This window comes from Sarcophilus harrisii, chromosome 2 (genome assembly GCF_902635505.1).
Source record: "Sarcophilus harrisii chromosome 2, mSarHar1.11, whole genome shotgun sequence".
In the NCBI taxonomy this organism is placed as follows: Eukaryota; Metazoa; Chordata; class Mammalia; order Dasyuromorphia; family Dasyuridae; genus Sarcophilus; species Sarcophilus harrisii.
Window position 1 is genome coordinate 252,286,023 of NC_045427.1, and position 18,164 is coordinate 252,304,186.

General features: G+C 35.3%; 1 protein-coding gene across 3 annotated transcripts in view; it reads left to right on the top strand.

Moving 5' to 3' along the window:
- Positions 1–18,164, top strand: part of SLC12A6 (solute carrier family 12 member 6) — a 105,259-nt gene that overhangs the window by 52,703 nt on the left and 34,392 nt on the right. For 2 of the 3 annotated variants that reach the window (XM_003755961.4, XM_031952020.1), the window contains exon 2: positions 8,330–8,374. The exons of the other annotated variant lie outside the window; for it this stretch is intronic. In XM_003755961.4, the coding sequence (XP_003756009.1) occupies positions 8,330–8,374 (45 nt within the window). The remainder of the gene's footprint in view (positions 1–8,329; positions 8,375–18,164) is intronic. 3 annotated transcript variants of the gene reach the window in all.

Sequence of the window (18,164 nt, forward strand, 5' to 3'; positions counted from 1 at the left end):
ATTTTTAATATTTTTTTAAAGCTTTGAATTCAGAATTCTCTCTTTCTTCTCCTCTACCCCCATTGAGAAAACAAGTAATTTTATATAGATTATACATGTACAATCACACAAAACATATTTCCATATTAGTCACATTATGAAAGAAAACACAGCCTCTCCTCCTCTCCAAAAAACATGAGAAAAATAAAATTTAGTCAAATCTGCATTCTGATTCCATTAGTTCTTTTCTTTGGAGGAAGATAACATTTCTCATCATGAGTTCTTAGGAATTGCTAAATCATTATCAGCTTTTTGTTGTACAATATTGCTTGCTAGTAGCAAGATTTTTAAGGAAAGAGAAGACCAAAGAAGAAGATGGGAGAGGCCTTATAAAAAATACCATTAGCTGTATCTTGAATATATAGAAAGAAAGTGGCTACAATAGTTTTGGGATAGAATGTGATATAATATTCTTCTTGCAAACAAATCTTCCACTTTTCCAAGCTAGAATATTTCTTTAGTGTGGGTTTCAGTGACTACAAGATAATCTGGTACATTTAGTACCTTAAGGTGAACATTTGTTTAGGATTTGCTCTATGTGGATAGCTTTGTAGTCACCTATAGGTTATTTTTTGAGGGATTGTAGAAGACTTCCTCTGCCTAAACAGTTTACTCTGATTTACCATTTCATCAAATTCCCCCTATAGTTAGCCTGAAAAATATATGTCACTTCTTTGAATAAGACCATAGACTAAAATAATTTCAAAATGTGATACCTTCTCACTGTGGAATATTTCTCTGCCATTCTAGGACTTTTCATCCATTGATAAATTTTTCTCTCTCTTCCACCCATCTTGCACTTCATTTGGAGAGAGAGCCCAGATGGACCAGGTTTCATTTTCTTCCCAGATTCCTTCCTTCCTTCCTTCCTTCCTTCCTTCCTTCCTTCCTTCCTTCCTTCCTTCCTTCCTTCCTCCCTTCCTCCCTTCCTCCCTTCTTCCCTTCCTCCCTTCCTCCCTTCCTCCCTCCCTCCCCCCTCACATATTCTTTTTTTTTTTTTTTTTTTTTCTATTTCCTTATAAATCGTCTTAGGAGAGAAAAATCAGAGCAAAAGGGAAAACTAGTAGGAGGAAAAAAAAAGAAAAAAGTGAACATAACATGTGTTGATTCACATTCATTCCTCATAGTTCTCTTTCTGGATACAGATGGTGTTTTCTATCCAAAGTTTATTGGGATTTCCTTGAATCATTGAACTGCTGAGAAGAACAAAGTCTTTCATAGTTGATCATCGCGCAGTTTTGATGTTACTGTGTACAATGTAATCCTGATTCTGCTTATTTTAATCAGCATCACCATGTAAATCTTTTCAGCCTTTCTAAAATAAACTTGTTTATTTTTTATAGAACTTTCATATACCCTGAACCAGCTATACCCAGAAAAAGAACTCTGGGAGATGACTAAAAACCATTACATTGAATTCCCAATCCCTATATTAATGCACACCTGCATTTTTGATTTCCTTCACAAGCTAATTGTACAATAATTCAGAGTCTGATTCTTTTTGTACAGCAAAATAATGTTTTGGTCATGTATACTTATTGTGTATCTAATTTATATTTTAATATATTTAACATCTACTGGTCATCCTGCCATCTAGGGGAGGGAGTGGGGGGGGTAAGAGGTGAAAAATTGGAACAAGAGGTTTGGCAATTGTTAATGCTGTAAAGTTACCCATGTATACTGTAAATAAAAGGCTATTAAATTAAAAAAAAAAAAAAAAAAAAAGAACTTTCATATACCATAATTTATTCAGTCATTCCCCAATTGATGGGCACCTACTCATTTTCCAATTCTTTGCCACCACACAAAGAGCTGCTATGAACTTTTTTGCATGTGTGGGTCCTTTTGTCTTTCCCAAATTTACTTCTAACTTTCTGAACTAGAACACCATGATTCCCCTTCATATTCCACCTTCTTTTGTCTCCCTTTTGTGTATTGTATGTCTTCCCATTAGAATGTGAATTCCTTGCAGAGTCTCTGTTTTTCTTGTGTTTGGATCCCAGCACTTAACATAATATCTGACACAAAATAATTTTCTTGAGAAAGTGCAACAGTATTTTTCATTAGTACTAAGATTATCATAAATTAAAATCAACACACAAGAAAAGAGCAGGGGAAAAAGTCACTATCCTTCATCAGAAAGAATTGTCTGAGGCATTTTATACATGTTCTAAAACTTAATTAGTTCAAATTACAAATCCATGTGCCTTTGTAATGCCAAAGAAATTGAGGCAAGATAGAGATAAGACAGTTTTTAATATTTTATTTGAGTTTCTGAGAGGGAGAGAGATTTTCTGGGGGGCAGATCAAAATCCATTTGATTCCCCCCAGGGCTGAATTGGACTTTCATCTCAAAGAATTCAGCATTGAATGTGAGAGTCCAATGATTTTTATATGGCTCCAGAGAGCAGAGGAGACAAAGGCAAGGGGTGGAGTTCAAACACTATTGAACGCAGGAATTTTCAGGCAGGAACCATCAATTCAGTTCTGACAAGTTGGCTGTAGGACCATAAATTCTAATGGACTGGGAGTGAAGGGAGTATAGTCACTAGAGACAGAAAATCTGGAATAAGAATTATGTCAGATATCTCTAAGTAACTTATCTGCCTGTGGATTGCTAATGGTCAAGGCTCCCAGTCCTAAATATCTCAGTCCGAATGGTCAGGAAGAGGGGTTGCAGTCAGGGGGATTGAGGCAGAACAATTCAAGGACCCGAGGCAGAACAATTCAGGGAAACTGAGGCAGAACAATAAAAGGAAACTGGCACAACACCTTTTTGAATGCATACAACAAAAAAAATGCACTTCTAAAGGAAAGACAATTATATCAAAATAGTTATAAATATGTTTTAAAAATAAGGTCAGATATCCCAGGTTAAGAACCACTGGGTTAGATGTTTCCATGAAATGCTGACTTTAACTATTAGGCCTATGTAAGGATATCTTGAGCAATTGTATAAGTCACTCCAATATGAGAGTTTGTCCAATTAGAGAGACGAGAGAAACAAGCAGTTTATAATCTTTTTTATACCTGGTATTTGGCCAATATAGGCTCTTTGGAGCTCTAAGTCCTCATACAAGCAGTTTATAATCTTTTTTATACCTGGTATTTGGCCAATATAGGCTCTTTGGAGCTCTAAGTCCTCATGTTTCCTTCCACTTTTTTGACTTTTGAGGAAATGGTAATACCTCAATGCAAGAAAGTAGAGATCAGGTATCTAAGATTGGCATTTATATATATATATATATACATATATATTTTTAAATATATTCAAAGAGGTCTGAGGTGAAATATATTTTTTGATGATGGATGTTCTTAAGTCTGTCTTTATCAAGAGAATGCAAGATACATTTATGTAGAGACTGATTAGTAGCTTGTGCTATAGATTGTAAAGATACTGAGAAATGAGACTACGCTACACTACTACTACTACTACTACTACCACCACCACCACCACCACCACCACCACCACCACCACATTTTAGCAACTACAGTTAGACAATTAGTGATTGAAACATACTGATGGTCTTGATTAGCCCTATTTTCTCCAGCAAGGTGTTTGTCTAGTGAAAACCCAAGAATCAAAAAATAAGCCATTTCTCCATGGAAGTTAAGAATTATGCAGGAATTCTGTCCTAAAAGTCTTACAAGATTTGATTGAGTTTAAGTCTCAACTGTAAACATATATATACTGGCTAGCTGACTGTAGTCTTGTTTATTTTATTTGAGTGCCCCAGGCTACTTCCAAGACTGAATTGCAGATTAGCTTTGAATCAAGCCCTTTGAAAAGGTTTTTATTATGTAATTCTCCAATGCAAATAGTCTACAGACTTTTTATTTGACCCTTTTGGCATAAAGGAATTAGATAAAATATGTATTCCTTATTAGTCAGCCAGGATGAATTATTCTGAGCATACAAAAGGGTTGTATGTCTCATATGAGATATTTTAAATTTTATTTTTCAGAGTAAACTTAACTGAGAATAGAAAAAAATGGAAATTATGTTCCCAGAGTCACCCATTCAGTTTTGTGTTATGTTTTTCTGGTTTTTATTTGCAACCACAATATTGGTTGTGACAATGTCTATTATGACTCAAGAATGACTTGATTTATGAAGGGTATGGGAGAATAGGAATGTAAAAATCACTTTGAGGATTATGTGGCTTTAAATATGGAGTAATAAATGAGGAAGAATTTATAGTCTTTTTAGTAATATATACTCCCAATGTTCAAACCTGGTTATATCTGGGAATTACTTTAAAACTAAGCAGGAAAGAGTAAGATAAGATAAGATAATTCATTAACATAATAGAAAGGTGATTTGGTATGTATCAAAATAGGGCTATTAGATATTAACTGCACAATTTGGCATATAGTATATACACAGATTAATGCCCATTCCATTTAAACCCAGTGGCTGAATCTGAATTTCCCCAGACATGTTTAGCTTCAGGGCACATTCAGACCAGAAAGAATGAATTTCCATATTTGTCCTTGTTTTCAACTCATAGTATTAATTATAATCAAATAATGGCATTCAAATTTTGGCAATATCAGTAATTATTGGGTAGGTATTTGCCTGCCATTTTTTAAGACTATTCCTTTTTTTAGAGCATCTGCCTTGAAGTCAGGAGAACCTGACTTCAAATCTGTCCTCAGACACTTAACACTTAATATTTCCTAGTTGTGTGACACTGGGCAAGTCATTTAATCCCAATTGCCTCACTAAAAACAAAACAAAACAAACATAAAAAAAGACTATTCCTTTTTTTAATTGAAAAAGGTTATGATAGGGCAGCTACAGGGTGCAGTGGATAGAGCATTAGCCCTAAAGTCAGGAGGAACTGAATTCAAATCTGGCTTCAGACACTTAATACTTCCTAGCTGTGTGATCCTGGGCAGGTCAACTTAACCCCAATTGCCTCAAAAAAAAAAAAAAAAAAAGGAAGGGAGGGAGGGAGGGAGGAGGAAAGAGGGAGGGAGGAGGGAGGGAGGGAAGAAGGAAGGGAGGGAGGGAGGGAGGGAAGGAGGAAGGAAGACATGATAACACACAGAACAGGAAACACATGGTACCTACCACCTGCCAGCACCTACCTTGGTGTGCTGTTCTCAGAGCTGAAGTGAGAGGGAATCCAAGGTACCAACATAATTTTTCTCATATTTCTTCCCCTCCTTTCAGCCAAAAAGCCTTTCCTTAAAACAAAGAATTTTTTAAAAGAAAAATTTCATTAGAACTGATAAACACCTTTAAAAAATTGATATTATATGCATTGTTTTATATTTACAAATCTGACCTCTGCAAAGGAACAAAAGGAAGTATTCTTATGAATGGAAAGAACAAAAAACCAACAAAACTGAGTGCTGTGTAATTCTGAGCATCATTTAGGTTTGGCTTTGGAAAAGAGCTGGAAAAAACGTATCCTTGTCACATCTTGATAGAGATCAAGGATACAGATAATCAAACAGTCTGGTATACTAGTATATACTGGTAGAAACAGGTAACAGATTGATCGATTTTGCTGAAATATGCCTTTTTTTTTTTTTATCTTTTCTTACAAAGAGTGGCTCCCTAATTAGAAAGGATATATTTGGAATAGAAAATGATATGTCATGCAAATAAAATTGCCATTTTAAAAAACCTTAAAAATTAGTCCGCATTTGTTTTTCTGTTTGTATTTTTATTTATTCTCTGTGTTCTTTTGATACTCCTCAGTTCACTCTGCAGTTTAAAATCACTAATAGTGTAATGCCGGAGAAAATGAGGCAGGAGAGAGATTAGAGAGTTTTCAGTAGTTTATTAATTGGAGAGTATAATTGACTGGACAGGACTCTTGTCTCAAATTATCCAGTCAGATAAAGATATACTGGGACCAAGGAATCCATGTTGGTCCCAGGGCAGGGGAGACTGTCATCTCAAAGAATCCAGCAAGCAATAGGAGCTGCTCAATTCCTTAAATACCCTTTAGAAACAAAGAACCAAGAGGATGGGGGGGAGACCATAAATCCTAAAAGCCCAGAGACAGGATGTCTGAATACCCAGAGATAAAGATGTCTGTAAGGTATCTTGGAATATTTTAGAGGAATATTGTAAATTCTTGAGAACAGGGGAGGGTCAGGAGTTCTGCTCTCTTGTTTATCTTGCTAGCAGTTTATAACCTTAGAGTAAATGGTTCCCAATCTTAATGGACCAGAGTGGGTTTTTACGACTAAGGGGATTTGACAGAACAGTTAAGGAAACTGAGACAAAGGAAACTAGTTCAGGGAAACCGAGTCAGAACAGTTAAAGAGAACTATGGCATAACAATAGCAGTAGAAATATACATTAAAACATTTCTGAGGTTGTACTTCATATTCATCAAGTTGTCAAAGATGACTAAATGAGAAATGGCAGTTATTGGAGTGCCAGTGAAAGTGAAGGCACACTACTAATACACTGTTGGTGTAATTGTAAATGTTGAGGACAGCCATTCTGAAAAACTATTTGGAACTGTATACAAGAAGCCTTTATTCTGTGCATTCTCTTTGATCCAGGGACCAACTAGTAGGCATATGCCACAAAGAGATGAAAGACAGAAGGAGGGGACCAATAAGTAGAAAAATGTTTATAGAAGGTTTTTATGATGCTAAAAAAAAAAAAAAATGCCTCAAAACAAAGTGGTTTCCACTTATTAGGGAATGGCTTAACAAACTGTGAAACTATTTCACTTCAAGAATGACTAAGGGATAGGATTTAAAGAAACCTTGGAAGATTTATATGAACCAATACAGAGTGAAATAAACAAAATCAAATGCAATGACCAATCATAACTTCAAAAGACATGATGAAGCAAGGATCTCTAAGCAAAAAGTTAATGGATTATAATCCATTACATATGTATTTATCAATATACATGTATATAGAATAATAATTATAATAAATGGATATAATAGATATAGAATTGATGAGATTAGATTCAGGGTAGCCTCCCCTCGATAACCAGTCAGGGAACCAAATGATGAGATTAGATTCAGGGAACCAAAATGATGAGATGAGGGTTCCTAGTGGTCAGGGAGTTAAATGATGAGGTTATGGCAGGTTCGGGGTTCAGGGAACCAAATGAAGAGGTTTGGCTCCCTTAAATCCCCTTTAGGATTGGCACAAGGTAGGGAATTGTAGGAACCCCCTTCTGGCAGAACAGAGGTTCTTTGTAAAGGAATTTATGAACCCAAAAACCTAGACTGGTAAAAGAGGTTTATTATTGGCATTGGGAAGTTAGCCTTTGCTATGCATGAATAGAAAGACTGAATTCCTTAGTGGCAAGGTCGGGACAGAGAGATATAAAGTCTTGTTAGGGAAATAGGTGAGGGAGATAAAGAGAAGGTAACGCTGAAAGAATATTATTTCATTGGGCAGAGGTTTCCTTGGTATGGCATGACATGGCAATGGTATGTTAGGTCCTCTTCAAGTGAGTTTAAAATTGGCTCTTTTTATAATAGAAGCCTTAGCTACAAGCTGAATTTTTTGCTCTTGATGGGGGCTGGGTTTCAGCTTGAGCTGGAATTGAATAGAAAATCTTAGAATTGAATGGGTGTCTCTTCAATTCAATAGGGTTGGAATTCTCCAGCTCTGGACTCAACCAGCCCCACCTAGAATGAAGCTGTTTGTCCTGACGCCAGAGGCCAGACAGAATTCAAGGAGATTTTCTCCTTGAAGGAGTTTTAGAGAGTTTGGGGGCTCCCTTGTCAGAATGAGATACTTTCTCAGACAGGACTGATATAAATTTGTCTTGTTTGACTATGTATTATAAAATTAAGCTTTTATGGTGTAGGGAAAGAGTTTGGAGAGTAGGAAATTAGTAATAGAGGTTTTTCATAAACAATAGAATTTCATGTTTTCATATTCAACTCTTTTTCTGTTTGTGGAAATGTCCATATTTGTTGATGTTTCTTAATTTAAAAAATTTGAGGGAGTAAAGCATTGAACATGATTAGTTTTTGTCATCTGCTATTTTGCAAGGTGTGAAGTGAAACAATGGAATTTTTAACTATATCTTTCTGAAATGTGTTTTCATATGTTCATTTGTACTGTGAAATTCTTGGGAAAGCTCTTTTTTCATATCCTCCAACCTGAATGATAATTAAAACTCATTTTTCTTTTCTTTTTTAATAGAGAAAAATTGTTACATTCAGACTTTTCATGACTGTTTTATTTTGTTAATGTATTTGGGGGGAGGTTTTTAACATTTGCTCATTTCCTTCTTTTCTTTTTGTCATTCATTTTTCCTTTTCTTTTTGATTGTTTGTTTTTCAGACCCAAGTCAGAACTCCATCACAGGGGAACACAGCCAGCTGCTAGGTACAGTATTGCTGAGAGGACCAACTTCTCTCTGTGGTCCTCCCTGACTATACTAACCTGGACATTTAAGATCTTGTGAATTGAGTTTCCTCACTAAAACTTTTTATTTCTTTCTTTCTTTTCTCATCATTTTCAACTTTTTTCCACCTTTCATAGCCATCATTTAGTAGGGACTTTTGGAGATCATCCTGAACCTTGATAAGGCCCATTTTGTCCATATTTAGAAAACCAGTTTGTTAATGATCTTTTCCCAAAGTTTATAGTTAGAAGATTGTGGGAATTAGAACCCTTTTGTTTTAGTATAATCCTTAAAGGAGTCTGTTGTTGGTTATACTAAATAAAATGGGGAGAAGACAAATACTGCATGATGTCTTGAACTTTGTAACTCCCTTACTATGTGACTATTTGGTGGGTATTTTGTTGTTGTTGTTTTGGTTACTTATATTTTAATGTTTCAAAGTGTTTTTTAATAAATAACATTATTTTAAGCAACTCTTTATGTTTCCCATTCTCTTCCAAACAGGATGTGCTGGTAAATTAATTGTCTCATCCTTCCTTTGTATTTTAAGAATAGTGTCTAAAATTGGGGAAATTTTGCAGGAATTTTGGATCTTCAGAGAAAGGTTGGGATAGGTACATAGAAAAAGTGTACAAAGTGGAGGAGATAGCTGATATATTCTTTACTTCTATTAAAAAGTCTCAGAATTTGAAGTAAAAAATAAAAGACACTAGTGCTTTATTCCCTTTTCATTCAGGGAACACGTTGCTGAGTGAATGTATATGCTATACAAATTGTCTTAAATATATCTGTGGACTTCAGAAAGTTGGCACCATCTCCCTTCCTAGCACTTGAATTGAGTCAGAACAGCTGAGTTTTAATCCTGGCTCTGTTTATTAGTCATTTAACTGTAGTCTCTTTTCCTCTCAGAACTTTGAATTGAGGATAATGCTATCTTGCCCCTGCCTAGCTCTCAGGATGTTTTTTTAAGATCAAATGAAATAACAGATTCCAAGTGTTTTGAAAACTATAAAATTCTACATAGAAGTATGGTGGTATCCCTAGAGCAGTATTTCGCAAATGGCATTCTTTTTCCAAATTTTAATTTTGGAAATGGTTTTGATGGGGTTTTAGTGGCAGTCAGAGTTGTGGGAATCCCCTTTTGGTTGGTGCAGGTCCTTCGTGAAAGAATTCATGTACCCAAAGAGTTTTAGATGGCAAAAAGGGAAGTTTATTGTTGGATGAGAAGCCAGCTTTGCTAGAAAGACTGACTTCTTCAGTGGCAGAGTCCTGGCAGAGAAATAACAAAAGGTTTTTTGCTGAGAAGAGAATGTCTTCACAGCAGGCAGGGTTCTGGCAGCTATGCCAAAGAGGTAAAGCATACTACTTTGGACATTCTGCAAAGAAATGAGAGAGCAGAAACCTATTTTATGAGCAGATCTTGGTGGGGAGCTGGGGCAGTTTGAGCCTATCAGGCCAGGATCTCCCAATTGAAATTACTTTGAAGGCTTTTTCAGCCTGAATTTGAATGGAAATCCAGCTATCTTTGGGGGTGATTTGCCTTAGAAATGGTCCAGCCTAAGAAACACACTCTCTCATAGACTCTCTGGAGTCTGGGAGGTCAGGAATCAAAAGGGACATAATTTCAGTGTTAATTTTACAGATCAAAAGGGAACAACAGTTTCACATACCCATCAGTTTCAGTTTAAAAAAATCTTTTTTCTCTCACATCTGCAGGTATCATTGGGGGAAAAAAAAGGAAGAAAAACAAAACCCTTATTTCAAATACACATAACCAAGTAAAACAAATTCTGACGTTGGACTTGCCCAAAAATGTGTTTGTTTTTGCGACTTGAGTCCATCACCTCTCTTTTAGGAGATGGGTAGCATACATTACCATCACCTTCCTGAAATTGTAGTTGGTCATTGCATCGCATTTATTATATAAGTTGTTCTAGTTCAGCTCACTTCATTTTCTATCAGTTTATACAAATCTTCCCAGATTTTCCTGAAACTATCCTTTTTTTTCCATTTTCCAAACAATCCATTTTTCATGATATATGAGTATTCCATTATATTCATATGCCATAATTTGTTCAGCTGTTCCCCAGTTGTTGAGCATCCTCTTAATTTGCAGTCCTTTGTCACTAATGAAAAAGCTGACATAAATATTTTTATAAGCATGAGTCCTTGTTGATATTGCCAAGTAGTGGATATCTGGGTCAAAAAGTATGTACATTTTAGTAATTTTTTGAGTATAATTCCAAATTGCTTTCCAAAGTGACCAGACCAATCCAGAGGCATACCAACAGTTTATTAATGTTCCTTTTTCTCCCCCAAAAAACCTCCAATATTTGCCATTTTCTTTTTTCATCAACTTTGCCAGTCTATTATGTGGAACCTCAGAGCTTGCTTTAATTTGCATTTCTCTTAGTCATTTGAAGTATTTTTTCCATATGGTTATTGATATCTTGGATTTCTTCCTTTGAAAACTCAACATTCAAATCCATTGATCCTTTATCAACTGGGAAATGATTCTCATAATGCTTGTCATATATACATTTGGAATTTACCTTAGTACATAGTATGACTTTTTTTTTTCCTCTAAACTCAGTATCTGCCAACTCTGCTGTTTTTCAAGACATTTTTATCAGATCAGTCCCTAACCTAGAAGCTGGAGTCTTTGAGTTTATTGAATATTAGCTTTGATTTCTTCTGTATGTTGCATATTTTATACATTCCACTGATGGATGACCTTTCAAATTTTTAACCTGTATCAAATCATTCTGATGATTTCTTTGTTTATAGTATTATATGAGATCCAGTATTGATAAACTGACAAATTTTTTCCACTATTTTCCTTAAGATTTTTGTCCTGTAGCAATTTCCAAGTAGTAAGTAGTACTTAGAAATTTAATGTTTTATGTGATGGGGCAGGAGTTGCATAAGAAAAGATTTTCCTTTAAAAAACTAAGTATTAGTCAACAAGCACTTATTATCTGCCAATAACTGTATTATGAATATTAATATATATATGCATATATCAAGATACTTGTATATTTTGATTTTTCACTGGGTTTTTTTTTCCCCCCTATTTTATCCTAAGACTTCTCTATACTTAGAAACTGGACTTCATATTGCCTCTATCTTAAGAACATAAAACCATTAAAGACTTTTAAAGGAAGAACTTTAATTAGTTTTCCAGTAAATATAAAACAAAGGCATTTTGAAGAGGAGAAGCAGGACTTGACTACTTCCAACCCAATAGACTTGAGGATTAGGCATAATTCCTTATTCACCATTGATGCATGATATTAAGTCCAGTGCAGACAAACCATAGGGGTGTGTGTGTGTGTGTGTGTGTGTGTGTGTGTGTTTTCTGTTTCCTTAGTGCTGGCCCAACGTGCAGCTGATAATGCCTTTCTGTGAAAGAGTAACCTCAGACATTAATTGCTTTTAGTTACCAATAGCTGCATAAAACTTCTAACCGTTTTGAGCAGTTAATCAATCTTTTGTTCCACTTTGAATAACTTACCTGTGTTTTGTTAGGGTAGACTATCCTCTACCCTTTCAATAATGTGATCTATAATGTGGGATTTGTTACCAAATGACGTCAGGCACCAAAAATTAGGGTTCAATCATGTGAAGAATTCACAATGGCCATTCTCTTTGATAAGAAATAGATTTATTTAGGGAATAGGTTACAGACAAATGAAGGGATACAATAGTTACTGGGAAGGGTAAATATGAAATAAAGTAGGAGAGTATATGAAGTCCAAGCACCCCATGAAATCGGGGCATGTCCTTCGCTGGCAGGCTACATCCTGAAAGGGACCCAGCAGCCCAAAAGAGTTAGTTAGCCGGAAGGTTGGGAAGCTTAGTAGAGTTAGGGGAGATGCCATGTGGCTTGGGAGAGAGGTAAGGAGGAAGAGAATGCCCTGGCAGACTGACCCAAAGGGAAGGCAGCAGCCCTGGGATGGCCCAGAAGTTCATGTTATAGGGAAAATTTAACTTCAGGGACATGACTGGGATTCCTGACAAGGCATGGCAAGGTGGGCTCAGGAATTTGACATAACTTGGATTTCAGAGTGGAAAACCTCCCCAGAGTGGGGGACCATGAAGTTGAACTGGTCTCTCACCTTGCCTCCTGCCTGCCTCCCTCAGGGATCAATTCATCTACTAACCACACCTAATACTCAAGATCTCATCATAATGACTCTCTAAGCTAGGACTAATGTGGTATGATTACTGTTTTCTTTCCCTTTTTTAAAGATCTATGAAATCTAGAAGTAACAGTTGATAAAGAAAAGTCAATGATAATTATTGTTAAGCTTTTCATTTATCCCTAAAGGTGCTTCAATAATTGGCAATAATTTTTCTCCCTAAAGGTGCTTCAATAATTGGCAATACAAGTTTTGGTAACTCTCTGTAATGGTACTGTTTGGGGGTGGTAGTAATTTAACCCTTTTAGATGAAGAATTAATGTATTTGTTAAACATTACATGTTGAATTGTATTTATAATAGTCCCTTTCATTCCTTTTATTTATTTTGACAGCAAGGTACAGTCTTTTCCCTGTAATTGTTATTCTGTTACTCACCAAGCCTCTTCCACAAGTCCTAGGGATGGGCTGAGGGAAAACTCAAAAGATGGAAGAATAAAGCTGCCAGCATCATCATATACAAAACTGTGTAGCAAGCAGGGTGAGGTTTCAAAAAGAAAAGGAGGAAGTTACAATTTGAGGCTGATTATTGTTAAGGTCAGTTTAAGAAATATTTCCCAGCCAAGACTATACCAAGACAGGTAAAAATATTAGCTAAATGACTCAGAGCCAAGATTATTGCTGAGGATTGTAGAATGGGACTTTAGAAACATTTCTAAAATTCTTCCTTTAGACAATGAACCCAGTGATTTTTCCTATTTAATTTAATATGTAATCATGTCTTTTAAAACAATCCAAACACTAGTTGGATAAGAAAGGAAGACAAAATGACAAAATGGACCTGCGATATGATTGTTTGTTTTTTCCCTAAAGGTAGAGACCATTTCCTGCTACCTTTCTAATAAAATACAAGTTTTGGATGGGCTGCCAATCAAATTCTAGTTTTCTGGAGTTAGAAGAAGGCCCAGAGGCCATTCAGGTCAGCCTTCTCAATTTATAGATGATGAACTGAGGTCCAGAAAAGGCATATGAATTGTTTAAGACTGTAAACAAGATTTGAACTTAGGTCCTTTGACTTCAAATCCAGTGGTTTTTCTACTGTGCCATACTACTTCTGTTTAATTCTTTGTCCTTCAGTGATCTAGCAATACTTTAGAAAAAAATTATAGAGATGTTTACATTTCATGAAGGCTTCTTTCAGGTTTTTTTTTTTTAATAGCCTTTTATTTACAGGATATATACATGGGTAACTTTACAGCATTAACAATTGCCAAACCTCTTGTTCCAATTTTTCACCTCTTACCCCCCCCCACCCCCTCCCCCTAGATGGCAGGATGACCAGTAGATGTTAAATATATTAAAATATAAATTAGATACACAATAAGTATACCTGACCAAAACGTTATTTTGCTGTAGAAAAAGAATCAGACTCTGAAATATTGTACAATTAGCTTGTGAAGGAAATCAAAAATGCAGGTGGGCATAAATATAGGGATTGGGAATTCAATGTAATGGTTTTTAGTCATCTCCCAGAGTTCTTTCTCTGGGCGTAGCTGGTTCAGTTCATTACTGCTCCATTAGAAATGATTTGGTTGATCTCGTTGCTGAGGATGGCCTGGTCCATCAGAACTGGTCATCATATAGTATTGTTGTTGAAGTATATAATGATCTCCTGGTCCTGCTCATTTCACTCAGCATCAGTTTGCAATTTTTCTTTAGATATGTGGTAGAAAATAAAGTTTGGGTTCATTTGAAATCAGCCGCATATTCATCAACTAAAGAGTATCGAGTCATTGCCTCAATTAAATTAATGGGAATCTGATTTTTTATTGAAGAAAAGTAAAAGGAATGGTGACCCTACAATAATGTAAAATTGCTTATAATGAAACAAGAAGCCTTTGAAAAATTATATCAAAGAGAAAGCAATATATCCATTGCATGCATAATAGATCACAAAATAAAAAAGATAAAATTGAAAATAGGAAACATGATGATTGCTTGGGGAGGGGAAGAGCAGGTATTACTTCAAAATGTAAGAGGAAAAATATTATGATAATTCAGAATCCTTAGATATCTCTCTCTAGCTCTAGCTCTATATTATATCTATTTATATTTGTCAGTATAACTATGTATATGTGTGTACACATATACCTATATTTATTTACCTATATCTATAGAGACACATACCTCACTGTAGAGATAGATACATACACATACACACAGAGGCATATGTTGGAGATACTGTGGGTTTGGTTCCAATAAAGCAAATATTACAATAAAGTGAATCACACAAAGTTTTTGATGTCCCCATGCATATAAAAGTTATGTTTGTGCTATAATGTAGTCTATTAAGTATGTAACAGTAGTATGTCTGAAAATTTACATACCTTAATTTAAAACTATTTTATTACTTTTTTTTTTTTTTAATGTGCATTTTTTTTTAAATTTAATAGCCTTTTATTTACAGGATATATACATGGGTAATTTTACAGCATTAACAATTGCCAAACCTCTTGTTCCAATTTTTCACCTCTTACCCCCCCACCCCCTCCCCTAGATGGCAGGATGACCAGTAGATGTTAAATATATTAAAATATAAATTAGATACACAATAAGTATACCTGACCAAAACGTTATTTTGCTGTAGAAAAAGAATCAGACTCTGAAATATTGTACAATTAGCTTGTGAAGGAAATCAAAAATGCAGGTGGGCATAAATATAGGGATTGGGAATTCAATGTAATGGTTTTTAGTCATCTCCCAGAGTTCTTTTTCTGGGCATAGCTAAACTATTTTATTACTAAAAAGTGCTAATCATTATCTGATCCTTCAGCAAATCATAATCTTGTTGTTGGTGGAGGATCTTGCCTCAGTGTTGATGGCTGTTGACTGATCAGGGTCATGATTGCTGAAAGTTTTCTTAAAATTTTTTAAAAACAAAATAGTAATGCCACATTTGATTGATTCCTTCTTTCACTTGAACACTTTGAGGTCACTGTAGGGGTATTTATTGGCCTAATTTTAATATTGCTGTGTCTCAGAGAATACAGGGGTCTATAAAGAGGGAGAAAGAGGAATGATTTTTCAGTGGAGCAATCAAGACACACAACATTTATCAATTAAATTCACCATCTTAAATGGTGGCAGTTTGTGGCATCCCAAAACAATTATAGTACTAGTATCAGGAATCACTGATCAAAGATCACCACAATAGGATATAATAATAATGATAAAGTTTGAAATATTGCAAGAATTACCAAAATGTGACAGAGAAGCATGATATTGGAAAACGTTGCCCTGGTAGACTTGCATGACATAGGGTTACCACAAACCTTCAATTTGTAAAAAATGAAATATCTGAAATAAAACAAGGTATGATTGTATGTCTCCCGATATGGATGGATAAATGGATAGATAGATATAATGATGCTCAGGTTCTCTTACCAGTAGACAGATGGCTTAGGAGAGAAAACAACTTTCTGTGTGCAACAGTTTCAGTAAAGTGCTACTGCCCCCCACCTTCTTCTATGGCTGGTCTTAGACATTAGACTAACCTCTTAAACACTTACTTTGCTACCTCCTTTTTCTATTTTTAAAATAAAAAGACAAATATTGGTAAAACCTTTTAAAGTTACTATATGACCAGTTTGACCCCATATAATGTACTCCCATATAATGAGAAATATTTGCATTTTTTAAATAAGGTAAATGCTAACAGAATAAATAACTTTTTTTTCCTTTCCTTATTCTGTTTTTGTGCTCAAAATTCTATTGTTCATCTGGTCTGTCAGTATACTATGTCATTTTCATAAATTTATATATACCTGTCTTTCCATTTTTCTTTATATTCTTCATATTTGTCATTTTTAACAATGTAAAGATAATCCATGAGAATGACACGCCACCTCAGCCAATGATAAAGCACTTCAGAAGTTAGTTTGGTTTTTTCCTAAAACGGACTTCCTATCATATCTTATATTCTTTTCAGTATGTTTGAACCTGGAGAGGTACTATGGTACTGTAGAAAGAACACAGGGTTTGGAATCAGAAGTCCTTGATTCAAATCCTCTTTCAGCAGTGCTAATCCCTGGCCATACAAAGAAAGACAAGCAGTAGTCCCTGCCCTCAAGGTTCTTATAAGATAAGGGGGTAGACAATAAGCAAATAAGTAGGTACATAGAAGCTTATAGAATAAATAGAGAAAAAAATTATATTCCTCTTGAAGGTGATAGCTACTGGAGTTGATTTAATTGTAGTGATATGGTCATTCCTATGAAAATTGGAGCTCTCTCTGCAAAACTTATTGTCTGATGCTATTCTTCAATTGAAAAATATAAATAATATTTTTACTTCCTATATCATAGCATAAGTTGTAAGGAAATCAATTGTAAACTATAAAAAAATAATTATAACCTACATTTATTATAGAATAATAGATTTAGAGCTTTGAGAGACCTCAGAATCCAGTTCCCTTACTTAATAGAGGAGGAAATGGGTCCAGACAGAATAGGAGTGCAAGCATTATGACATCCTTAGTTTATGATAAGGAAAATGGAGGTGAGAAGTAACTTACCCGTGGTCACAATATCAAAACTGCCATTTACCTTCAATTCTCCTATAAGTCATTATTCCTATAAGATAGTATATTTCACATATATAAACATTTCATATATGAATAAATAAATTTTTATGTCCAAGTACATTTAAATGTAGAAATATCACTGATGTAAATACTACTATCTCCATCCTTGTTTTTTAGAGTCAGAGGTTAAAAATATCCTCCTGATTGCACTGGGAAGCATTTTCCTGAACACCTTCCCTACTGCTACCCTAAGTCTGCTTCAAATGCTTGTCCTTCACTTGTTTGTCAGTCATGTCATAATAGAGGTGTGGTGGGAAATGTTTAATAACCAGCTTTCCAAAAAGAGGAAGGGGAAAAAAAACTATACATACAACACTTTTTTAACTTTAATCTGCATAATTAATATTTTCTCCATCATCAGGGATTTTCTCTGGCTCATCTCCAAGCCTGGAATGCTCTCCCTCCTCATCTTGTTCATGGAGTAGCTAGGAGGCCAGTTTCACTAGTTCAAAGAGTACTGGGATGATATAAAGTATAAGACTAGAAAGGTAGGGGTTGAGCTAGGTTATGAGGAGCTTTGAGTGCCAACAAAGCATTTTGTATGTGATCCTGGTGGTAATAAGAGAGCCATTGGATATCTTAAGGAGGGAGGTGACATGATCAGACTTAAGCTTTAGGAAAATCATTTTAATGGCTACATAAAAAATAGATTGTAGTGGGGAGAGAGACAGGCAGACCCGTTAGCAGCTATCACAATAGTCTAGGCATGAGGTAATGAAAGCCATCACTAGAATGGCAGCAACCTCAGAGAACAGAAGGAAGAATATTCAAGAGATACTGCAAAGGTGAAATTCATAAACCTTGACAATAGCTTGGATATGGAGGATGAGAGATAGTGAGGGGTTCAGGATGATTCCTGGATTACATATGAGACTGGAGGATGTTGGTGCTCTTAAATGATGGGGAAGTTTGGAAGGGAAAAGAGTTCTAGAAGAAAAATAAGTTCCTTTTGGGGCATGTTAAATTTAAGATATCTCTTGGTAGCCAAT